The 25969-nt window shown below is 35.9% G+C and overlaps 3 protein-coding genes across 4 annotated transcripts in view; all 3 read right to left on the bottom strand.

The window, feature by feature from the left end:
* Positions 1–967: 967 nt before the first annotated feature.
* On the bottom strand, positions 968–7506 carry tph1b (tryptophan hydroxylase 1b). The gene is made up of 11 exons (XM_060859215.1): positions 7383–7506; positions 5916–6050; positions 5505–5688; positions 5316–5416; positions 5133–5200; positions 4809–5005; positions 3853–3988; positions 3337–3463; positions 2474–2569; positions 2205–2338; positions 968–1284 (listed from the first exon to the last, which is right to left on the bottom strand). The coding sequence occupies exons 1-11, from the start codon at positions 7470–7472 to the stop codon at positions 1110–1112; spliced, it is 1443 nt and encodes a 480-aa protein (XP_060715198.1). The 5' UTR covers positions 7473–7506; the 3' UTR covers positions 968–1109.
* A 3797-nt stretch (positions 7507–11303) lies between these two features.
* Positions 11304–15386, bottom strand: mns1 (meiosis-specific nuclear structural 1). 2 transcript variants are annotated; one of them, XM_060859322.1, is made up of 10 exons: positions 15281–15386; positions 14263–14487; positions 14024–14151; positions 13834–13936; positions 13506–13735; positions 13133–13349; positions 12928–13035; positions 12528–12785; positions 12293–12418; positions 11304–12193 (listed from the first exon to the last, which is right to left on the bottom strand). In XM_060859322.1, exons 1-10 carry the CDS (start codon positions 15296–15298, stop codon positions 12098–12100), a joined length of 1509 nt encoding a protein of 502 aa, XP_060715305.1. In that variant the 5' UTR covers positions 15299–15386; the 3' UTR covers positions 11304–12097. The 2 variants fall into 2 exon arrangements, with proteins under 2 accessions (XP_060715305.1, XP_060715306.1); XM_060859323.1 differs by lacking the exon at positions 15281–15386 and adding an exon at positions 15209–15274.
* Positions 15387–16577: 1191 nt separating this feature from the next.
* Positions 16578–25969, bottom strand: part of itga11a (integrin, alpha 11a) — a 48975-nt gene continuing 39583 nt past the window's right edge. The window contains exons 22-30 of the mRNA XM_060859581.1: positions 24921–24997; positions 23401–23484; positions 23197–23287; positions 22969–23082; positions 21437–21520; positions 20852–20962; positions 20471–20566; positions 18215–18328; positions 16578–17955 (exon numbers count right to left, since the gene is read on the bottom strand). Coding sequence (XP_060715564.1) covers positions 17878–17955; positions 18215–18328; positions 20471–20566; positions 20852–20962; positions 21437–21520; positions 22969–23082; positions 23197–23287; positions 23401–23484; positions 24921–24997 — 849 coding nt within the window. The 3' untranslated portion in view covers positions 16578–17877. The remainder of the gene's footprint in view (positions 17956–18214; positions 18329–20470; positions 20567–20851; positions 20963–21436; positions 21521–22968; positions 23083–23196; positions 23288–23400; positions 23485–24920; positions 24998–25969) is intronic.

Raw genomic sequence — 25969 nt, 5'->3', positions numbered from 1 at the left:
TTATTTGATTATTCACCTCACTACTAAAGGAGAAAATATACCTGATTGAATCATATGATTGATTGACTTATTGCTTGACTTGGATAAAAGCATGTATTTCATGATTTAATGTGTTTTTTACTTTTTTTGTTTTAACTTTAACATCAGCTGTTTACACTGTTCTTGCTAATGGTCCAACTCCTCTATCTGCTGGCTGAACAAGTTCACTGCAATCTGAAAGACTTTTACTTTTCTTTAACTTTAAAAGGCAAATAAATGTTATATCCAGGTCAAAAGTAATTTTTATTTCTAAACATTTTACTCCATATGATACTTTACATTGAATTACGACCTTCTATATTGTGTCTCTTCTTATTCTGCACTGTTTATATGGAACTTCAGGAGACCACAAGATTAACCAACAACATGTATGTAAAGGCTCTCTCTCTCTCTCTCTCTCTCTCTCTCTCTCTCTCTCTCTCTCTCTCACACACACACACACACACACACACACACACACACACGCACACACTCATTTAAATCAATATTTTTTTAATACTTTGTACATTTTCTAACCCATACACTACAGCAATAAGAACAAGCAACATAGCATCCGTATATAATTACAATAATATATCATTTACAAAGAGTTTTGACTTTTAAATAAACTGTCATTTAAATAATCAAATCAGATTATGTATTTGTGAGGCTTAAACCATGGCTTCCCTATATACAGTAAGGGCGTTTTCTCCAGGCTTTGACGAGAATTGTGATTGATTAATTAGGACAAACTGGGGTGAAAATGGAACAGATTCTATCATTAATCGATCAGGAGAAGTGTACACCATTTACTGAAGTGCCTTTATAATCAGTGAAGTGTGTAGTTCTGCCATTCAATCAGCATTGATTTTTCAGTGGAGAAAACAGGATGTGACTGATACATCTTAAACATGGTAGTGATTAAATGGTTTGCAGTTGCAGTGTGAAAGATAATTGACAAGATTTAAGCCAGTGATCTCAGATTCCACTCATTAGCTGTTTGTCAAACATTCTGAACTTACTAAACTCCGCCATACTGTGGCTCTCCAGAACAGGATTTTAACCTCTTATATAGGCAGTGCATTGTGGTCTTAGACTCCCATGCGTTTGTTGAGCCTTTGAAGTGCGTCTCCCACTATGTCCAGTTCATGTCGGAGCTCCTCGACCACGCTGTTAATACTGGGCATGTCCCTCAGCACACACACACTTTGTGTGTACGGGTTGTAGCGCACAGTGAATGGACGCCTGATGGTCTTAGCAAATTCCCTGTTGAAGGAAAATTATTAATTAAAATGTAAAATAAATAGACGAATTATTAAGATAATATGAATAATTTCCCTGCAATATTTGTCTAATCTCGTCTGTGAGCAAAAATTTTTGAGTTTAAATCACAGATTAATTAATTAATTTGTTAATTTGCTCCATATGGAATATCTGGAGTTATTAATTCTTAAAACAAAGTCAATAAATTGATGACATTATTTGTTTGCCTCAGATTCTGTTGAAAATGACAGTTATATTATATTTGTTATTCATTTTCTTAAAATATACTGTTTACTCATGAGTCATTTTTCTCCTTTACATACACAAGTACAGATATTCGTAAAAGAATGCAAATATGCACAAATGCTATTCTTTAATAATTTTATGTGAGTCTGACTGCTGTGTGTTAACACAATTAAACAACAAAAATGAAATCATTCTAAGTGAAATGTGTTTATTGCAAATGGATTATGGTAATATTGAAATGAGTACTTATGTGTGCAATTATATTCTCTTTTTGTAAATGTTTTAAAGTCATCTAATATAAAAACAAGAAATTTATTCTAAAATCGCAAAATTTGTTCTTATAATAAGTGAAAAAAAAAAGCTTTCTATAGTGAATTAGAAAATCATGTGGTATAACTGGTACCATACAGTAAAATGATTAGTTTTATTAGATTTGAAATTTATTGATTGCACTTAAAATACCCCAAAATATTCTGTTCAGGGCTCATTTGTGCAATAGCTTTCAAAACCACAGCGTCTATTTCTTGTATTTATTCTCACTGCTTCACTACTTTAAATGTTTACTGATCTACTGCAAAAATGGTTTTAATGGTAAATCTATCATTTTGATGCATTTAAATTTTTATCAATAAAGATTCAGGATTATAGAATTAACAGGAAAAAGGTTAGTAACATACCTCATCCTAACCTTAGCCTCCTCAAAGCTCTCAGACATAAAGTAGACCTCCTGAAAGGTGGTGATGAGACACTCCTGTCTGCATGTCACTTTGGGATCGAAAGGCATGATTTTGGCACTACCTGAGAGTGCGTGCTGTTAAAGAGTCTAAGTTTAATATACTGTAAATCATAATACTATATTTACATAATTCTATATATATATATATATATATACACACACACATTGTCACTCTTAAAACTTAACAAACACAATGAATTAGTTAGCTACCTGAAGTTCACTGATGGATGAGAGAAGACCAGCCCCGTAGGCTCGAAGCTGGCCGTCCTGCTTACATAATCCAAACTCCACTGTGAAGAAGTAGCACTGTAATCAAATATACAAGAAAACCTTGTGTTCTATGGTCATGGCCCAGATTTGTATATTGACAATATTCACTTTTATTTAAAAGATTATTTTTACTTTTGAGCTCCAGGGTCCTAGCTTCAGTACTGAGCTCAGTGTACTTTCACATGTTTGACCTGTGTTTATGTAGCCTTCCTCTGGGTTTCTTTACACCTGCTTAAAACATGGCAATAGGTGGACTGGATATACCAAATTGCCCATAGATGTGAATGAGAGTGTCTGTGTGTGAATGGTGGCCTACAATGCTAGTGGGATATGCTTCAAATCCATCATGAACCTGAACAGAATAAAGAGCTTACTGAAGATAAATGAAATTAGGTTTATATATTAGAACCAACTGCATTTAACAATCTAATAAATAAACCATTGTCAGTACTTCAAAAATCATCTAATACTCAACCCTACTAGAACTTTTTTTTAAAGTGGCAGGAAATGTTCTTTAACTTCTTTTCTCTAACTTCTAGTTCCTGTACACTTCCACCAGAGCACATACAGAATAATCAGATCCTCAAGCACACTAATGAATTTTCTGTCTGCATTGGTTCATCTGCAGTAATCACTTTATTATGATCAGGGTTGCAACGGATAAAGAACAGAAAGTTGACATTCAGCACTGAGAGAAACCCAGAGTGTCCTGATATTACCTGCTGCACCACCACAAAATGCTAGGACTACTTATTAATCTGACATGTTGATATGACTATAGCTCTGAGTAACAGAAGACTTACGGTTGCCAGTTTTTGTACAGCATCATCAGAAGCCCCAAGAGAAGCCAGACCTAACTCCTGAGAGAACTGGGCAAAACTTGGTTCAGCCAGCAAGGGCACATGACCAAGTAATTCATGACATGTGTCCCTGTAAATCAAAAAACAGCACCAAAAAATAAAGTAGTGCCCTTGATGATGGTCAAGGCTGCTCTATTAGTACAAACTAGTAGAGATGAGATTACAGAAAAATATTTTAAAATGTATTCGAACTCTTAAGTCTTATTAACCTTTACAAATTATGCTACGTATAATAATTAGAAAAGGCATATCAAGTGAAGAGACAATAGATGACAGTAAATTAGGCAACACTAAGAAGACAAACAATAGGAACATTGACAGCTGTTCATTGTGCTGGTGAGATGACGCGATGAGAAACTTGTAGAGACAAGCAGCAGGTGGTGGTGTGTTTGTTGTATTAGATCAAGGACAAACTGTCAGGCCAGAGAGCTAATGCATGATGTATGATGTCATACTCACGGCTCAGGTGTGTAGAGTGGATGAGAACTGTGGCGAATGTACTGAGTACAGTGGAACACGCGAAATGCCAGACCTGCCAGGAAATCACGGGGTGACAAATATCCAGCTACTGGGCGAATTGTGAAGCCTGTTTGCTCTAAAAAAACATATGCAAACATACATGACATAGTCTTTATACACATACACAGACACACACAGTTTTATATCAGGAGTCATGTGCATTTTCTTTGAGAAAATTAAGGGTCCTAAAGTTGTTCTGTATGAAATCCTCATAAAACCCCTACTGTAACATTCGTTCGTTCGTTCGTTCGTTCGTTCTTTCTTTCTTTCTTTCTTTCTTTCTTTCTTTCTTTCTTTCTTTCTTTCTTTCTTTCTTTCTTTCTGCAGGAAGGAGAAGGTACACATACATTCACACCAAGGAGCAGTTCAGTGACACAAATTTATAAAGATTTTTGGAGGTAGGAGAACTGGGAAATGCAGAAGAAATTTGTGAACACAGATGAAACCTATGTACTGTAGATATAAAAAGAACATGGACAACTCCAGAGAAACTGAGTTTAGGAATGAAACCTGGACTTAAAAAGAGAGTGAAGTAGCTCACAATTCAATCTGTGTCATGTCATCTTCTTGAACTTCAAAGAAAACACTGCAGCCTACAAACATGGACACTAAAGACTACAATCCCTAGATTTACACACAGTGGTCACATTCACAGTTCCTGGAGTTCCACATACACCTGCTGCCAATCACATACACACCTAAAATTGGACATTTGTTTACACAGTTAAAAAAGTATAAACAAAAAAATGAAAATATTAAAAACCAAAGCTTGTCAAATTACAGAGAACCTGGTAATTGAAAGTTAAATTGAAAGTATTGTAACTTTTTATTATTGTATTGTAATCTCTAAACCTTCATTTTATACAGCACTGATAATGACGGAATTACTGTCTCACCTTTAAGAAAACGTGATACATCCTCCAGCTGAGGGATGTTGTCTTCTCTGTAGCCACACTGCTGTGTGAGCAGAGGAAGGTTACGCAGGTACTCTCTACAGGCGTGTGTAGGGTAGAGCTTATTTAGCTCTCTGAACACCACGCTCCATGTCCTCACCTCCTCCTCTGTGAATTCCACATGTGGGATTGGGTCTCCACTTCACGTAGGGTTAGATGGAGCAGGAAATTCATGTAAAGCGGAAGAAACAACTGAGTGATATGTACTTTGGTTACTTTTCAGATTATGAAAAGCAATAAAGAAATATGTAAAACTATGTGACCTACTGTTTGTAGTTCATTGCAAGGTCAGCAAAGTACTTCCTTCGCTTTCGGTAGACACTGTCTTTAAATCCCTGAGATGAGATCAGACAAATATTGCTGTCAAATTAGGCTTTCTGGTATAATGGAATTGAAGCAATTGTTACGTAGACATGTAGTAAGTGAAATTGTAGGGAAAAAAACACTCACAGGATGATCGGCATCCAGGTCAGAACCGTACATCAGAACACGGTTGGCAGATTTGTCAAGATCTGATATCTTCTTGGGAAACCATGGCTCATCTGAGATAGCTAGAAAAAAACAGCAACAGGTAAAACTCCATCATATAGGAGCTCTGTTAAATCATGATGTCAAAATGTCTAAAAAAAAGACTTATACCATCTTCAGGTGTGCTCTGTCGGTCCGGTAAGTCCATGGTGATGATGCTAGTTTGTTTTCTCAGAAGCTGAATGATTTTGTTCAGTGTCTCTCTCTCACTGTCACAGTTGACCAACACCTCCAGCTCAGAGTTACGCCGCCTGGATTTCCGGGACTCAATGTGTAAAAGGCTGATATGGTGCTCCTGGATGTAAATGTTAGATGAATTGGAAAAGAAAAAAAACCAAAAGTCTAAAACCTAGTCTTAAAGTCTAAAAGTAAAGATTTAAAATAAATTTACTGCACAAAAAAGGATACTAAACTGTACCATTCTTGTACCTGGGGTTTCATACTGTTAATTATTTTCAGAGAAATTAGCTAGTATACTTAGCTAGTACCACATTTTATCTAAGACAAAAATGTTATGTATACCTGAAAAAGTTTTAATGCCTTTACAAGGTTACCGACTTCGTTCTTCAGAGAAAAGACAATTGCTGCATGCTCTCTTTTGGAGGACAGGGAATCATCTTGGCTCTCATTAGTATGATTAAATGTGGATTTATTCATCTTTCAACAAAATGACAAAACAAATTAAAAAAGTTTATCACAATAATACACATACAGAATTAACTAAGAAATCATTGACAGTTAGATAATATTGCAATAATGTAGAGTCTAACTTCCTAATGTTACAGCTGCTCATTATGACGCTCCAAACACAAACATATCAGCACCTTTACATAAATAATGCATCATGTCACTGGCTGATGTTTATGTTGGCACCGATCAGCACTGTAACATTTGTTTCTATTATTAGTGATAATAATAAATTTGCATTGGTGGAAATAATAAACTACAAGTACTCCATCCCTTTTGTGACATTTCTGAATATTTGTGCTTTTTGTTATTTTTTAAATCACATTATTTATTTATTATGCATTTTTGAAACTGCCTGCTCTTAAATAACATTCTAGTGTTTAAAAAAATATCCAGGTTTGTGAAGTTATATCAAGTTTGTTCTTGGCATAGATTCAGGGCCTTAAATTTCATTGAACTTAATTCTTCTACCACTAAATGACTCAATATTAATGCACAATAACTTATTAGCTTTGCTGAACTCAATTACTGTGAACACAATTGTGTGGCAAACAAAAAAAACAAGAATCTTAAATCTTGAATTAAAAGAGTTAACACTTAGGATTTTACTGTATCAGGATATGTTGGAAATTATCCAAGTATAAATTATAGCAGGATTAGATTAAGATTTCAGTGAGGTCGACCGTGCAGGAATGTTACAGTTAATATATCACAAAGCATAATACATAAGTTCCTAATTTCTGATCTCCGACCATCTGATTCCCTTCATTCTTACATAGACTATTGTATTTTACTAAAGTGAAAAAGGTGGTTGACATTCATTTGATGAATTTTCCCAATATCCTAGAGCATATTTCTGAATTCTGCTTTCATATTTTAAACTAAATTGGTGAGATGACTTTATATCAAAGGAAAAAAAAGCAATTAAAACTATTTCTTATTATCTTACATGTTTTTAAAAATTTAATTGAACCTATTTTTTCAAGTAAAAGACAATAATGCTTACTATCAATTTATTACACAAAGTAATAAAAAGAAGGCATTAAACCCTGTAATTTCACACAATATGGAAAGAGTTCAGCACTGTGTTGTGGACAGCGATTTCAATCAGATCAGAGGTCTAAGTTTGTCCCACTGCATTACATTACATCACATTACATTACATTACGTTACATTACATTACATTACGTTACATCACATTACATCTGATCCATTCACTTTCATTTGTAAGTCTCCCATTCTATCATTTATAAATGCCAAGATGTGCACTTGAAGAGTAGCAATTATGACAAAATCACTAACCTCACAGTTTTGTTGATTTTCTATGTGATATTTGTGAATGGAGTCAAAAGAGCGTCCTCGGCGTGGTCCGTTCGTCTTAGTCGAAAACATGCCATCTAACTATGTATATGCCTGAACGCGTGACCGAGAAGGCGCGTGTCTTCTGGACTTCAGCGCGACGCGGTATTTATCGAGCGCGAGGCACCGGACTGGGGTAATTGCGCGCATGCGCGTGCACACCGGTTTTGCGCCACCAAGTGATGATTAAAGAACTGGGAAAGGACACGGAAAATAATTATCATCGAGTAGTCATCGAGTAGTGTGGGCTAATTAATCCGACACGGTACTAATTATAATAATAAGGTAATAAAGTGTTTATTTGGAAAAATGATTTTACTTAAACCTTTATAGTTTAACACCTGAAGATGGTGATGAAAAATATATTAATTTTTGTATTCTTCTACAACGCCTATTTAAATAATGACCCTTAGAAGAAAAAACAAACATTTTCCTTTTTACTGAGCTACACAAGAACTGCCATTAGGTACAGCACATTTCCATTAGTTTGTAAAATACCTACTGAAAATAACACGAGCAGAACATGCAGACAATATAGTTGGAAATTTGTCAGTGGCTGATATGAGCCTAATAAAGTCGTGCATGGTGACCGAATGGAATCTTCCATTAAGAAAAGTACTTTATGTTTATGAAATTGAGATTTTTTTTATTTGCATGCTGAATTATTTAAGGTAAATTTAGATATGTTTAAAACTTGTTTGTTATTAATAACACAAAAACATAGATTATACAATTCTCAAAGACTATCTTAATATCTACATTTGAAGGAAACATATTTATTGCATATAATATATAAAAGTTAAACTATTTCAACGAAATTTCATATTTAGTTGTTTAGTTCTATATCTTAATCCATACAGAATTAAAATTGTCTGTAGCACAATTTATTTATACGTGGCATTATTAAATCACATTTCGATAGCAATATTTAAAGAAAAAGTTAATTCATCAACCTATTCTAATACTGTATGAAATAAATAAAACATTTACATTATACATTTAAAATATTCATTCCAAAGTGCAGACATGGAGGAGGACATGAAGGCACTTGATCGACCATTGCACATACTGACTGACGTTTGCATTTGTTTAGTTTATTTTTTTCATGTCTCCTGGTTGTTTTTCCATGTCGTGATGTGGATAAGTGAACTTCACTAGTGACCTCGCTGAACAAAATGCCTGCTGAAGGACTGATGGCAAAAAGCACATTATCAAACAGGACCACAAGCTGTAATGAGGTTGTGGTGAAGGACAGGTATTTGCTTATCACTCTTTACAGGAAACCCCCGATCAAACCTTCCGAGGAGTAAATTCAGATTGAGTCCTGCTCAGCTAACTTGTTCCAGTCGGTGAAGGTGGAAAGTAATTAAAGCACAAGTTAATGTATTAATAATAATAACAATCTGGTAGTTGTGAGCAATGGAGTTTTACGATCTCGCCCCTGCAGTAATCAAGCCAAAAGTGTGCTTTAATGAGTCGTGGTTGTAAACCCCATGCCAACCCATGGCTTATATTTTATTCCAACATTCCCACACTTCCACTCCTTCCTAATGCTATAATGTCTCTGCTTCATTGATGTGAAACACCTACAGGGCTGGAAATAGAGCATGTTTGTACATGATTATTTGGGGGAATTACAGCCAATTTATAAGGGTTTTCTCAGAATATGACAAACAAAATCCCCAGATTTTTATAATGTTAATAATGTAAAGTAATCTAATATTATAGGCCTATATAGGCTACCAAGAATATAATACACACTCACTAAGCATATGAGTCAACTTCATCAGATGAAGTCATCCAGATACATCAGCTTATTTGTTTACATTTGTGTCAAAAACAAAAACATGTTTTAAAGATCATACATCATTAAATAAGGTGCCAATATTTCACACACAAATATATATTTTTTATCATCCAGTAATTACATAGTACAAAGTTTCCATGACCCTCTTGGACTCCAGATATGATTTACATAAGTCAGTATGAAATTTCTGTTTTAATGGATGTTAAGTACAGAACAATATGAAATTACAAAAGCAGAACATTATACTTAAATCATATTAGCTTTAGCTAGAGAGTAAGACAGATGATGATGACAGAATTATCACATCATACATCGATTTGCAATCAAATATGCTGGTATATGAAAATATAATATTCTGCCTTTTAATCAAACTTAGTTCTGAAATTTGAATAATTACAATTCACTTTAATGTAGTGTTCCACAAAAATCAGACACAGCGGTTTAGTAAGTCGCATTGACATATATATGGGATATCTCAAAAGGGTCTGTGTTCATCCCTCAGTGTAACCCCTGGTCTTTCCAACACGCATCATTGACATCTGTCTTCTCAGGTAAGTCAAAGGAACCCTGCATTGGAAAACAATGTCAGCTTGAATTAAACCTTGCTGTGTTCAGTGGGCTTTGCTTGATTTGTTCCAAGACTGAAGTATTCAGCCATTTACCAGAACCCCCTTCATGATACCTACAATAAACTATTCTCTTAGCAGGTCTTGGAATTATAGAGGAAACACTAATTCTCAGAGTAGGTCTGAATCACTTCTGAGTCAATGCTTGGCACAATAAGGACTAATAAAAAGTTCAGATTATTTTCTTTTTCTATTGACCTTTGGAAACCATATTATTGCTGTATTTGTTGGTTAAACATAAAATGACATAAATGACATAAAAGTCATATCTCATACTGAGGCATTCATAAATGCTGAAAAGACTCAGCGGCAGCTCTGGGGTGTTTATACAGCCTCCTGGGGTGTGAACTTGTGTGTATTCTTTTGTGTATTCTGTATGCTTATGTTTACATCTGTCTGAGCTGTCATCTCAATAACTTCTGCATGAATGACATGAAGAACTGGACTAACTGAAACACCAAGCTTTTTTATGGAAGCAGAACACATTTTCCCCACCATTTTTAGTTTATCTTTCCATATGTACGTGTCTGGTTTCTATACATAGACGATGGAAGGCGCTGACATGATGCAGAAACATCAGTACAGACGTAGAAATTATTTGCAAAGGAACCCGACATCTTAGAATTGAATTCAGACAGGATCTGTGAAGCTAGGTATGATTGGCAGTTGACAAGATGCTCAAGGCTCAAAGGCTGTGCACAAACCATCACATCTGATTAGATTCTGTGATGATCATGAACCCAGTTCTACTCAGTGTCAGTCAAGCAGTATAGCTATGTTCATTTTTGCAAGAAGGTTACCAGCTGTTCCTCTGGGTATAGCTAACTCATACGTTTTGACCGCTATAAAACCAAATTATGTTCTCTAAGAAGTCAACTATTTTAATGTAATAAATTCCCAAAACAGTTTGATCAAAAAATATGAAAAGTTCCAGCTGCAAGACAAATCACAGGTTTACATCAAAATGCATTTGGTAATATTAATAACAGTTCATTCACAAGGACTAAGGGCAAAAGGAGTAAGGGAACTGACAATGCTCTAAAGAAACGTATTACTAATGACAATATTTATCTGCTTAATGAGTTCTAATGAGTCAATTAAGGTCTAACAATTTAATAAAGTTCTTAGACTTTACAACAAGGAGGATGTTCAGACTCAATGACTTTCATGTTTTTAGTTAATGAAATATAAAGTAACTATGCATTAATATTTGCAGGGAATCTTTTTAAAATAGTTTGCCACACCTGTTGTTTACTTCTTTGCACTTCTGAAATCACTTTATTCATGTATATTTATTTTATGTATTTAAAAAAAAAAAACTTTTGACTAAACTGCAAGTGGGACATTCAATATAAACTCCAACAATAAACAGATTAAAAAAAAACAATAGGTTGTTTTTTTTAACAAAGAAAATTGTATAATACCACATGGTGACATTTTTAATAAGGTGATATTTATTTCAAATTTATGGAAGAGTTCTCCAGTGTCTGAGCTTGGTTTAACAGTCAGGAAGGTTTCTGAGTCTTCAGAGGACTTGTGGATGTTCCACGACATTATATTCGACAGCCATAATTAAGAGTATAGCTGTTCATGCAAAATTGTAAACTGCAAATTGTGTCATTTCTTAATTATTTACTTCCTGTATTAGTTATAAGCAGAATCTCTAAATGGTCTGATTGCTTACTGGATTAATTTTCTGTTAAATGTATTAGTAAGCTTATGAATTTCTGAAGAGGAAAAAGATTAAAAATGCATATATATTAAATGCTAAGCTCCTTGGACAAAATAAAGGCACATACACTCGAACGGCACCTTAATAGAAACAAGAAGATCCATACAGTATAAGTGTATTACAATCTCTAATCCCTTTTACTTTTTATTCATCTTTTATTTCCCATGTAGTGAAATTTAGTCTATATAATTTCAAAATATTGCACTAGATTATTAAAAAGGTAGTCACAAAAAAGTCAAATGGTTAAAAACAATAGCTTAGAAAAAAGAATTTCCTCAAAGAATAAGAGCAAACCTGAGATGGTTTCAATGCTGATTTTAAATATGTAAATTATTTCTAATACAAGCATCCTAATTCAGGGTGTTTTTTGTATATTTATTGTTTATTCAACTATGTGATTTTAAAATGTAAAAAGCTCTTCGCTTAGAACTAGTAATAAACTACTTGTAAAATCATTTATGTCTGCCATCTAGTGGTCACAAGTAGATCAGCGTTATTGCTCATCCTCTCCACAGCTCTTGTCGAACGCCCGGAAACTGCTCTTGAAGTCTTCACCAAAATGCTCCAAATCATCCTCCCTAAAAATTCCCTAAAAAAAAAATAAAAAAATAAAAAAAATTAACTACACTCAGTCACACAAACATATAACATTTTATTTAATAATGAAGTGATTGCCTGGTTTCTTTACCTTTGGTAGGTACCCTAACAGCTTTGTAGCGTGAAGCCTGAGGAGCTTCAGTCTCTCCTCCTCAATAATCTCTCGACGCTGAGTTTCTCTCTCCTGTTCAATTGCTCGCTCCTCTGCCTCTCTCTCCTATACACACACAAACATCACAGATGAATATCTCCATCTTAAAAAAAAAACAAAAAAAAAACACACGGACGATACATCTCTACTGCCTAACCCATGATTTAAGCGTCACCTTATCAGCCAGGTATTTCTGTTTCCTCTCCTCCATTAGCTTCTCCACAGCACGTTTGTGCTCCTGCTGTTTCATGCGCCGCTTCTGAGCGTTCATCTGCTCAATACGGTCATCTTCAGCAAACTTGGCCAGCATCGTGAGCCTGAAAGCTTCCTCCTCCTCCTTTTCAGCCTGAAGGCGCAGTTGTTTGAAGGCCAACTGTTCCTGGCAGGACTGCTGCAGCTCCAGCCTCTGCCGGATTCTCCGCTCCATCTCTTCCTAAGCGGAAAAAGAAAATTAAGAGAGATGGCTATTTTGGTGAAAGATGCTGCTTTAGCACAATCATTTTTTAAATAAACAAACATGAGTAAATTAATATTTGGCTTTAAGTTTTTAGAAGAATTGGAAGCCAGATTCTCACAATTTCTTTCTGTCTGTCAGCCTCTGCCTGCTCCTCAAGACAAAGCAGATCACGGGCATGCTCTATCTCTTCACGGTGCTTCTGCTCATTTTCAATCTTCTCAGTCAGCTAAAAGGACAGCAAAGGATTTTTTTTCATCATTATTCATCAATATTGTTTACTGACAAGCGTGAGGGTTTTAATTTTGTAGTCACAGGTCACCCACAAACTTTTGAAGTTTCTCTTTAATTGTGTCTCTCTGTCTAACACTAGACATCCTGTCCTCTTCTTTCCTCTCCTGGTATTTAGCATACTCCAAAATTCGCCGGTTCTCCTCCTCCATTTTCTCTCTTTCCAGGCGCCTCCACTCAGCCTGCTGATTTTTGAACTCTTCAATGTATCGCTGTGTGGCCGCGACCATTTCAAGCCGGAGCTCATGCTTTCTAGAAAACAAAACAAAACAATCCACAACAAAAATCATCATATCTGATAATCTGCTAAATTTACTGCTAATCCCAATAAACCAGGCAGTAAGAAAAGTATATTAAAAAAAAATCAGATTGCAGTCAAGAAAAATATTTCAATAAACATCATCTCACTTGCGATCTTCCTCATATATCTTTCGCACAATTTCATCCACCATGAGTTTCTCCTTGAGGAACTCATCATATGACTCCTGTCTCATCCTCTCCTTCTCCTCCAGCTGCTTCACCAGTTCCTGCTGATAGCGAACCACTTCCTCATAGCGCCTCTGCTCCTGCTTCTCCTGCTCTATTGCGGCTTGCTCTTCTTCACTCTTCATCCTGCGCACAATGTCAGCTTGCTCCTTCTGTAATGCAACACATTCACAAAAGTAAAAAAAAAACAGTCAAACTTTTCCTTCATATTTAAGAACTTTTTGATGTAGTTCAGAAAGCTTGCACTCACCATGGCCTCAAACCTGATGGCCTCTTTCTCAGCTATTTGTGCTGCTCTTGCTCTGTTTAGATAAGCTGATTTCAGCTTTGCCTCTAGCTCCTTAATCTCCACACTACAGTGAACAGAATGTAGGTGAATAATAAATTAACTGCACAGAATGACAACAAAATTAACAATGTAGTTTTACATCACTATCCACCTGTTTGCTTTGATGCACTGCCTCATTTTCTCATCTCGAATTTTCTCATAGTTTATACGGGCCAGTTCTTTTGCCATCCTCTCCTCCTGCTCCAATAGCTTCTCCTTGTGCATCCTGTCCTGCTCTGCCTGTAAAAACAAAATGGACTAAAGCCTACATTCACAATAAAGACAGAGTATACGATGATCGCTCATATGTTGAAAGATGCAAAAAACTTTCAATGAATGACAACACCAAACCTTTATGTAAGATTCCTCCATTTGTCTCTCGTACTCCTCATCTTGCAATGTGCGCAGATACCTTTTCATCTCCACTCTCTCTTCATTTTTGAGATTGGCATGAATTTGCTTATCTTTGGTCACACGTCTCTTGTGATCCTCACGTTTCTCCTCCTGTTGCCTGAAATTTGCGATTGCTCGCTCGTGCAAGCTGTGAGACATGATGCGCCGCTGGCTCATTGCAGCCTGGAGATGAACAGCAATTAAAAATTGTAAGCCAACAAAGTTTCAAGAACATTCAACATTGCTCAAGCCCATCCTTTTTTATTTATTTATTTATTTATTTATTTATAAAAAACAACAAATGCACATTCTGCTTTAAACAGGAATGTCATCCAGGTCGTTTATCCAAGGATCTCCATGATTGACCACGTGTATATATTTAGTTGTTATTAGTTTTACACGTTTCCACCAACAAAACAGTTCCTTAAATACAATTAAACTTCCCTGATAATGTTAATTAACGCCTCTGACTGCGCATGCGCACATTCTTCACATGGTTTCATCATTTTATTAATAGTTAAATTTCTGCTTTCATCAGCCACATAGAGCATATCATTATTAAGGTCCCTTTAGCCATTTTCACGTTTTGTTAAGTAAATGTTATGTTCATTTCTATCCTCAAGGCTAAACATCACCAAATATCTCGATGCTGCATTTGTTATCTAGTATTTTAACTATTATTTTATATTTATCATCTATTATTAATATTATTATTTAAATTCCGATGTGTTTTATGCTAAAAAAAAAAAAAAGTATACGTTAAGGTAAACTACCTATCATGTCATTTAACATGTGGACATTTGAATTCAACTTTAAACTCACGAAGCAGCTAAAAAAGTGAATTATTCGTCCTGCTCTTTAACATCAGGGATTATTTACCACCCTAGTCGTGAATAATTCGCACCTCAGGTCAGTACAGTTGTCTGTGGAACAGAAACGCATTGATAAAGTTACCAACAAACTGCTAGGTACCTACCATGTTTTTGTCCTCCATTTGTTTGTAAGTCGTTACCGTGGAAACCAACAGGCAACCCTTTGTACCAACAAACTCGACTGTAATTGGTCAGTACAAAATCTACGTGCGCTTCTCATTGGTCACCGTGCTATGCATTTCCCCTATTTCAGAAAACTCAAGAAAACCTTTTAATTTACTGTTTATGAGCCGAATTATGACCAGGAATCAGTGTGGATGTGTTTCTACAATTTTATAAAACCCAATAAAACGATATTTATCCTTTATCTTCAGTAAACTACAGGCTTAACCTATGAAAAAAAGATACTGGTGTTTACTATACACATGTGCTAACATGCTAACTATTTTAGCATTTAACATTGAATGTTAATCAAATTCAACATGACATGTCTGTAGTAAATAGAGCTTATAATACACTGTTAAAACTTATTCACCATCGATTAGTAATGTAGAAAACCAGGTAAAAAAAAACTGAAAAATCAGCCAAGACTGTTTGCCAACCCAAAACAAATGAGATATTTAGTTAACAGGTAGAAAAGACACCAGGGATTTTTTTAAACCAACTGAACACTGCCTATATGAAAGCATCTATAGTAACAATCTCAGTAAAATTTATTTGCTGTTTTTTATTAATCTATAGTGACTATGATGTTAATCAAGAACATCTGTGATTCATAATGTCCATAACCCCAAATCCTTCTCATCCAAGTCATCCACTTTCTTTGGATCTGGCCGGTGATACAGAGCCCCAAAAACCAGCACAACCAGTCACAAGAACAGTTTCTTCCCCCAGTCAATCTACCTAATGAACAGTTAAATGTTCCCACCATTACGCAATAACATTGCGCATTAACCTTACATTTAATTGTCACCCTTTCCATTCTAGTACATCTCTGCATCTCCTTCTATTCTTTTCTATTCCATTCTATCATCTACAACACAACTGTGTATACAATTTATTTATTTATTTTTGAAATTTTTTTTGGTAATCTCATCTTGTTGTCTCTGTGAACTGGAAGCGTATGACACTAAAACAAATTCCTTGTATGCGCTTGCCAATAAAGCTCTTTTTGATTCTGATTCTGATTCTGATTCAAATAATACAAAATGCCTGAACTGATGAATCACACTGCTGATCTATTCTATGCATAAGCAGATAAATAAATTCAAGCAGTAAAATAATTCTATCTTAATTTCCTCTTTACAACAAATTTGTAATTATTTGTCCAAACAATTTGTGTATTGGAGGATTTTACTTGTGTCAAAAATATTCTAGTATCAGAAATGATACAGACTGATAAAATGGTATTAATTTTTATTACTTTTTGTACAAATACTCCATTGTTTCCTATTTTTGACATACAGATAAAAATGATAGTACACTTAAATTTCTCTGACTATAATACATGCTTCAGTTTTGACACTATACAAAATAACAATCGTAAGTATACCTGAACATTTTGGAATGTTCTGGACATTTTTCATTACAGTTACGCAACTGGGCTTGGTTGGAAAAAACTACAGATCAATAAGCATATCCTTTCTTAAAGGCTATTTGTTGAGATGCTGAGTTTGTAAGCAGAAGAGGAACACTACAGCTCGTCTTAAAAGCCAAACTAGAGCTACAAGGTAATGCCACAGTCCTTTTGGAAGCAATATTACACTATTTCTGGCTTAGGTTATAAAAATGATATTCATAACAAAATTCAAGTTTGCATTTTTCTATCAATATTAAAAGTGCATCAAAGATTGATTTAAAAAAGGAAATCAGGAAATCATCCTCTCAAAGAGTCGAGAATCATTCTTGAAGGACAAACATATTTGCTAAGGCAAAAATGTATGTATTATTGTCTCAGAATACAAGAAGAAGACATGAAAATAAAAATCCAAAACACTTCATTTTCATACCAATAAATTATAACCACTGAAAATAAAACAAGAAGCTAGTTTACACCAGTGCCTAATGTTACATCTTAAATCTGCTGATATAAAAGAAAGCAAGCCAGCTATTGTGCGAACTTCTGCTCTCAAATTCACCACTTTCTCTTTTTCTTTCCAAGATTTCTTTTTGAGAAAAGCACCAGGAAACATGGCCGTTGTGGAGAGTTACAGCCCTTTGAGGTTTCTCTTGTATATCTTTGCAAAGAAGAAGTTTAATTTGGCATGAGATCAGATGTTTGCATGTAAAAGTTCATGTTCCCAGAAGCTGTTCTCTTGAAGTCTTTAAATGCAGTCCCATTGTCGATTGCGACTGATGATCAGATAAAGAGGCTTGTCTGTGATACAAGGGCTCAGTAAGCAGTGCAGGCCAGGTGAAAGGTGGTGCAGTGTTTTTTTAATGAATGAGCAACAGATTGTCCAGTGCACTGAGCAAATCCCTCATTTCCTTTCTGTCTATCTTTTCCCGTCTCATGTTTCTTGCTTTGACTCTTTCCTCACTTTTTTCCTCTTATTATTGACATGCGTACCAGTCTTGTTTATATATCCTCTCTCTATCTAATTTCTTTCTCTTCTTTCACTTCTTGTTTCAGAGACGTGTAGTTTCGTAGTGGGACGCTCCCTGAGAGTTGGGCCAGGTTAAGCCCTGTGGGCAGCTTGCGTTATCGCTCCTCTGCTACTTTCCCGTTGGCCTCATTTTCTGCCTCCTCCCTGGGTTTCTGTCTCTGGAAAAAACCCAGCTGGGGAAACAGAAATAGCTTGGATTTACCATGAGACATCCCAAGGCCAAACATCCATAGAAAAGTTGTGCAAAAACATTTAATTTAAATATAATTTATAATATAATTATATATTAATTATATTATATATAAGTATCCATGCTAACAACATATTTTAAAAAAATGTGGAAATTATGAAATTCTACACATCCCTCTTAAAATGGGGACATGATCTGACATGAATTATATTGGTTTTATATATACATACAGAAGTTATTACCTTCCATAGAGCTAAAATGAGGAGAGAGAGTAGCAACAATCCTCCTAGCGTACTCCCAATAATAATCCAGATGGGAACACGATAATCTTCCTCCTTCCTCACTTCCAGAATTATCTAAGGAAAAATGCAACTTTACATTATTGAGTTGTATATATTTATAAACTTTACATTAAAAATAAGGTTTAATAAATCAGCATTCCTCACTTCAGGCACAGGAGGACTGCATATTTTGGGCATTTATCTTCTTGGATACACCTAATTCAACTCACCAATATGAGGGAAATCACATTGTGCCACAACAAATTTTTAAACTCATATATAAACTCATATATTTCGATCAACCTTACTTCATAGCCTTTATACTACTTGCCATATAAACTTGAAATTTTATTTAAGCCATAAAATTGGGATATAATTTCCTATAAGATTTATGGTAGTAACAATAATATTATTCAGGATTAAATAATCAAAGAGATTTACAAGGGTAAGAGATGTCAATAATTTAGTCTTTAATAATAATAATAATAATAATAATAATAATAATAATAATAATAATAATAATAATAATAATAATAATAAAAACCTAACTTGCTGATTTTTATATGTGCTGCATTCACCAAACTGTCTATAGATGGCAGAAGAGTCCATTGTGAGGGATAAGAACTGCAAAAAGGTCTGCTGGTCCTTTCGGTCCTTTGGCTCCAGGTTACTGGAGTTCACTACAAACTTCCACTATCTGAGATGTTAAAAGGATTCTTGCTCCCCAAACTGATTAGTGTCACTACACCAAGTTAAAGGATCTGCGCACAGTCACTCAGGTCTTTACTTTCATATTTAACATGAGGTTCTACTTAGTTTTAAAAATATTTTCGAATACTTGTGGGTGATGAGTGTAGAGAACAACTGCAAAGGTTTTGCTGACTGAGATAACATTTAGTTTTATTCAGTCATCCAGTGTTTAGTGCGTAGATCAGCAGTCATCAGCCGATGGACTGCAGATCCAGCAAGCACTTGTATAATGCTGCTGGAGCAGATCAATCAATTTAATTTTCTAAAAACATGAATCAAATTTTCTTCTGTAGCAGGTCCTCTATTTTGTAGATATGTAAATAGTCATAGCTTCAGAGAGCAGCTACAGTGCAAGAAACTTTAGATCAGGAAGTGGATGAAAATGGAATATTTAAAGATGAATGGACAGATCAGTATGCATTTATTATCACACGTCTCATTTAAAATGGTGTGCATTGTCAGGTCCACGCAATACACAAACTCCATTTTCCAGACCACACCATAGCCTACAAACATGGCCACCAATCCTGCACTCCCCAGAATCCTCTACCACTAACCTGTTCTCCATAACTGGACTACTGATCACAATCACATGTTGACAATAACATACACACACAGTGTTCTGTATATCCCACACATCTGACTTTTCCAAGCCTTTTCTATTGTGTTGATTATTCTGTTTTTGTGATCATCTGCCTTCCTTATTTACTTATTTGTTTTGCCTTTGCCTAGTACACTCTGATTGATGATCGCCTGGCCTATGCCTGTTTTTGACATTGATGCTGCCTGATGTTTTGGATTTGTCGCCATTGCTCTCATTTAAAACACTGAACTGCATGTCAGTCTAACATGATTGTCTACTAGGGATGTAGTAGCTCAGTGTTTAAGGTGTTCGACTATTGATCAGAAGGTCATTGGTTTGAATCCCAGGTCTACCAAGTTGCCACTGCAGGGTCCCTGAGCAAGGCCCTTAACCCTCAATTGCTCAGGTGTATAAACTGAAATAAAAAAAATGTAGAAAAAAAAAAGTGTCTGCTAAATGCTGTAAATGTACAATGTACTGTCATCTATTCGGAAACTGCGGCACTAGTCAAAAATGGAAAAGTTAATCAACACTGCATCTGACTTTGTCTAATACATATCTTTAAGCTAATCGTTAATGATTACATGATTAACCAAGTGATTTACTGCATATTTGGACTTTTGTAAGCAAGGAATTTTATGTCACTGAACCTTTAGAAAGGCTTAGATTTTAGATTTTAGACTGAACAACATGATAATGAAACAGCAGTGTTTTGCAAAAACCAGCTAATCTTACATCGCAATCTTTAATAAATTCCTTAATAAGTCCTTTTCCTGATTTTCTCAGTGTGGCAGTCAATGGTGTGTTTATGCATTCTCATGGCCCGGGTGTGTGTGGGGTAATGTGCAGTTTCCTGTCCACATGGACGTGAGGATCTGACTCACATGTCTGACGGGCCTCTCTTCTTGAAGAAACATGGGACTGGCCTGGCTCAGCTCCACCGAGGCTGTCGTCACCAGCTCCAGCGTTTTAAACTTCAGCTGGACATGACAGGATAAACACACAGTCATTTCTATGGCCCACACACAGATACACAGAATGCAAGAGAGGGCAGTGACTGATGTAATATACATGGAAGAGTATCAGGAAGAAAGAAATGATAACAAAATGAAAGCAAAGATATGGAGTCTTCCTAATAGAAAGTTCTACATGAGTGGCGTGTCTTTAATTTCAGAGAAAAAAAACTGTGCTACTATAAAGTGCTATTTCTTCATACAAAGTGCTTACAGATCTGACCGAGTGGCTGAATGATAGGTTCCACTTACTTCATGGAGAGAGTCAACACGCAGAGATCCACTGATTCTCATGCTGACCTCTTTATAGGAGCTTAAATTCACATTGCACTGAATCGGCACAGCCAGGGAGTTGGTATAATTCTACACACACACACACACACACACACAAACTTCACTAACAGTTTTACTTGCAAATCAACTTCAGCTGCTTGTGGCAAGATCATGTCTCTGTCATGAAGAGCCACACTTCATTACAAAACCCTTTCCAGTGATATTAAGACATTGTTAACTTAATGAATCCAGTTAATAATAATGGTTAAAGATTATTTGCAGTTGCACTGATGAAAATAGGGTGACCACATTTTAAAGGATAAACCGCCGCAGTAGAGACTTTCTGTCTTACATAAAGCAAGCAATTTGGCATGCTAGATGACCAACGTTCAATCTGCTCGCCACAAATGGTGATTAAATAGCCCTTACATCACAGGATAGGATTTTAGAATTAAGCAAAAGCACCAAAGGCAACAGTATGAAAAAGTACAGTGTGGTTTTAGAAGCACTGTGTGATATTAGTCACAAAAATACAGCCAAAGATGACATAAAAAAAAGCATTACCAGGTGATAGACACGACTCAGGTCCTCTGGTGATGCTCGACTATGTGCTATGTGTTGAGGCGGAATGCAGTGAGTCCCATCTACCTAAAGACAGAACACAACTCATCACTTTATCACAAAAGCAAATGTTATTTTAGTTTTAATCATTTTAGTAAAAAAGTAGTAAATGAAATCAGTAGTAGCATAAGGTTAGATAGTGGCAGTCTATAGTATGATGTAGTACTAGACAAATCGCAGACATTTATTAGCTAGCCAACAGGGCAAGTAAATGCTCTTGGCCAGTCGCATGTTTTTTGCTGCTCAAAAACTCTCTCTCACTCACTCACTCACTCACTCACTCACTCACTCACTCACTCACTCACTCATTTTCTACCGCTTATCCGAACTACCTCGGGTCACGGGGAGCCTGTGCCTATCTCAGGCGTTATTGGGCATCAAGGCAGGATACACCCTGGATGGAGTGCCAACCCATCGCAGTTCACACACACACTCTCATTCACTCACGCAATCACACACTATGGACAATTTTCCAGAGACGCCAATCAACCTACCATGCATGTCTTTGGACCGGGGGAGGAAACCGGAGTACCCGGAGGAAACCCTCGAGGCACGGGGAGAACAATCGAACCCCCAACCCTGGAGGTGTGAGGCGAACGTGCTAACCACTAAGCCACCGTGCCCCCCTGCTCAAAAAACTGACTAGACTAAATAATTTGTAGCTAATGTAATAATACTAGTAAGCTAGTTAAATGCATTAATATACTATACTAAGTGAAATTAACAAGTATAGGATAATGATCAAGAAGAGTTAGTCATTTACTGTATGAGATTTTCTGCATGTTCTGACTTTGCATCACACATAAAATATATTGTTAAAGTCTGGCTAGTGTCTTTATGTTGACGTGTTTAACCTTAGAGTAGAGTTTTATGACAGGTTTGTGTTGCAATTTATGTTGTTTGGTGTCTTTGACTTCTTAATTTGGTCACCTGTTAATTCCCACCTATTAGCTCTAATCTATCATGTACAACTTGAGAGTGCTGAGACATGTGGAACCAACATTTTATCTTTATTAACTGCAGGTCATTCTATGTCTCATGCCATGTCTCTTACACTAGGAGGAAAATGTTTTCTAGCCTGTTCTTGATACATGATTGACTATTCCATCACTCCCCTTCACAGAGAACAGCAAACGTTGCTCTCTTGTGTTTTGGCTTCAGATGGCTGTAGCACCATCAGGGTTTTAAATCATGATCTAGCAACAACAGTGCAAAACAAATTGACCATCTAGCAGTGAATCATAAAAGTTAAAAGGCTGGATTCTTGTCCTAATCCCCTGCACTTCTGTTTTATCCACCCCTGTTACCCATTACTTTGATCTCGGATGCATTTGATAGAAAAAAAACATACATTCAGAAAACACCAGTGGTGAGTTTTCACTTTTCCTGTTCACATTTAAATTCCTTTTTGGTTCTTTCTGCATTTCCTAAGAGTAATGATCTGATAATTCTTCAGCTTGGTATATATTTCTCACCTGGTCAGTGTGAAAGTCTTGGATCTGTAGGAAGCGATTCCCATTTTTTGTCATTTCTGGGATCATAATATTAAGTTGCAGATTTCTCACTGGGAAGTAGCCCAGGTTCTGGATCTGAACAACACAGAACACATGCCATAACCTTTTAAGTTAATATATTTTTTCTTCTTCTATTTTTTACATAATGTCTCTTTGTCAACTGAGAAAGAAAGGGGAAGTTGGTCTCACTTGGAAAGTAAAGTTGAATGGTGGACGGAGGTTTTCTGCCTTCTCCATGGCGAGGTTGGCTTTGAGCTCCCAGTGCGATGGACTGGAATCTCTACAAAGACAAATAGAGACAATTTCATTGCTTGTACAGAACATCTGGTAGACCGTTGAGCTCTGATTTAGATTTGCAGACAATCACATACACTTACACATACTCTGACTGACCTTGTGAAGAGCAGGTCGGCCTCATATCTCAGCGTGTAGAAGATGTCATTTATGTTGTCTTGTAAAGCCACTTCTTCTCCATCACTGTACAGAGACAAGGATGAGGAATATGTGGTTACTCTTCTCTTCTCCATTAATATTCATTAGTTTCACATTTCTCCAATGTTCTCTCATCAGTTTTGGATATGATAGTTCACATCTACAGCCATTACTACAGACTCGGAATGATGCCAGACTGAAATGTTTTAGTAAAACAGTCACTGGGAACAGTCAAGTGACACTTAGTCACATGTGGAAATTCTTGAAGTTTTTAAGGTCTTTACAATGATGGGGAAGAAGCCATTCCTCTCTCTCTCTCTTTTTCTCTCTCTCTCTTTCTCTCTCTCTCTCTCACACACAGTCAGCATTAGTAAAATTCTAAAGAGCATGATGCTTTGCAATGATTTTATATCAAATATAATATCTAGATATACTCTTAGAAAGAAAGGCTTATTTAGTGATTCTTTGGTTAGCTTATGATTCAAGCTTTTTATACAGAATCCTGTTCTGTTGATTATCATATGGGTTTTCTTTCATATTAAATATTGAATCATGGATATTGTTAAGAGATCACATGTTCATAAAAGTGTAAAAAAACATGCATAAGACACAACCAACCAAACAATCGTTATACCAAACAATCGTAATGTTTCTCTGAGGAGTCCCGCGTAGATCCCTTTCAAAAAACTAAAAATCTGTAACTATCTGAATGTCCTTATTTTATTCTAAGGAGGTACAATGGAAAGTCATGTGTTCAGTAACTATACACCTGTAATCCATGAGCGTTTGCAGGCTATGCTTTGTTTTTTGCTGTAATCTGTGATTGCATCAGACCACGCAAATATAATTTGGAAAAGGCTATAAATAGCTTTTATAAAAGGTCTCATCTTAGAGGAAGTGATTGCAAAGATCTTGGACATGTTTTGGGGTTCTTGGGAAAGTACGATTCATAATGATGTCAGATTTAATAAAATGGAAGGAGGTTTTGGTTTTCTGGGCAGTAAGACGATATTCTGAAGCTGTAGCATTTAAACTAATTCAGCTTCCGTGGGGTCAGTAAGTCAGAATAACCCTAGCCCCTTCTAGCTAGCATTCTGAAAGAGCCAATAACATAATTCAAAATTTGGCAGTGCCAAACCACCTATTTCCTTAAGACTCTGTAATTTTCAAAAATGGATATCCTTGTCCTTTCCAAATAATATTTTACCAAAAAGCAGGCATGGAGGAGATAATAGAGAAAGCCATAATAAACAAAGGAGGAATATGAAATGTCTGGAAACAATAGAATTTTCTACAGGCAACACTTTGTCACATAAACTATGTAATAGATAGTATATTTATTCAATGGTGGTCATGATTAAATATTTACTTTTAACAATAACTGCATATCATTTTATCAATTTTTTTTTTTAAAGTAGTACCACACTAGACAGGACAAAAGGGCACTGCTGAGTTTTAAACATTTTTAAGAAGTTTTTTACCTTCCAGCTGCCAGAAGGACCCGAACATGGTCCAGCAACACTGAGCTAATAAATTCAAACTCCAAACGGAAAGTGACCTGGAGAAGAAAAGAGAAAGAGAAAGAAAGAACAGATTGCCATTTAAATCACATAAGCAGGTAGGTTAAATCTGATCTGTCTAGATCTGGTCATAAATATGATTTTATCACTGCTGCAAAAAGTCTGCCCAGTCACCCTCAGCGAGCTCACAGTGATTACACATGAGTGAGTTTTTATGTCTCCTAAGGTCGGGGGGAAATATTCCCCATTGTATAGAAAAGCTTCCAACAGCAACAGTGCAAGCTTTCACACAGGGTTTAGTAGAAGTCTTCAATAATCTGCTGTAAGTCTGTGGCCTCAAAGTAAAGCGTCTACGGGCGCCAAAGCACAGCCTCACAGACGCTTCACTGACAACCAACACAGACACACACACGCCCACACACACACACACACACACACACACACACACACACACACACACACACACACAAAAGAATGGAGTAATCAGAAACTGTACACTGGGAAAGGTTCTTGTGTAGAGTAGGAAAGGATGGAGTGAAAATACTACAACATTAGCCTAGCTTGTTATTTGCTACACAATATAAGATTTCATTTTCAAAGCAAGCACCACTGAATCTTTGTCTCTGATCGTCTCTGCTTGCTAGCCAGATGATATATATATATATATATATATATATATATATATATATATATATATATATATATATATATATATATAGTGTGTGTGTGCAGATAGAATGAACATTTGCATGAATTCTACTGCACTTGTTTTACATAAACTGTGAAAATTGTCTATTAAACAAAAGCTAGGATGCACAGAAGGGTTTCACAAGTTTCAAGTTCTGTTGTAATTCTACATTCTACAATTCTACATTCAGCTATTGTCATTTACACAGCAAAAATAAAGCACTGCTTAAAATATAAAATGGTCAACATGTAACGCTCAATTTGATGGCTGCATTAAATAAGTATCCCTTCAGAAAAAGAAGCCAAACAACTTGTTGACTAAT

Source organism: Tachysurus vachellii, chromosome 23, assembly GCF_030014155.1.
Source record: "Tachysurus vachellii isolate PV-2020 chromosome 23, HZAU_Pvac_v1, whole genome shotgun sequence".
Classification (NCBI taxonomy): Eukaryota; Metazoa; Chordata; class Actinopteri; order Siluriformes; family Bagridae; genus Tachysurus; species Tachysurus vachellii.
Note: the sequence above shows the minus strand (reverse complement) of the source record. Positions and strands in the feature narration are given on the sequence as shown.

What these genes read in the sequence shown, in the direction of transcription:
- mns1 (XM_060859322.1), bottom strand. An exon ending in CTGACAGACAGAAAGAAATT is followed by an intron (nt 12,786 to 12,927) that starts GTGAGAATCTGG and finishes TTTTCCGCTTAG; the next exon opens with GAAGAGATGGAGCGGAGAAT. An exon ending in AGAAATACCTGGCTGATAAG is followed by an intron (nt 12,419 to 12,527) that starts GTGACGCTTAAA and finishes GTGTGTGTATAG; the next exon opens with GAGAGAGAGGCAGAGGAGCG.
- tph1b (XM_060859215.1), bottom strand. Translation starts at nt 7,472, where the DNA reads ATGTTTTCGACTAAGACGAACGGACCACGCCGAGGACGCTCTTTTGAC. An exon ending in ACCTGGATGCCGATCATCCT is followed by an intron (nt 5,201 to 5,315) that starts GTGAGTGTTTTT and finishes ATCTCATCTCAG; the next exon opens with GGATTTAAAGACAGTGTCTA. An exon ending in TGTATCACGTTTTCTTAAAG is followed by an intron (nt 3,989 to 4,808) that starts GTGAGACAGTAA and finishes ATGTTTTTTTAG; the next exon opens with AGCAAACAGGCTTCACAATT.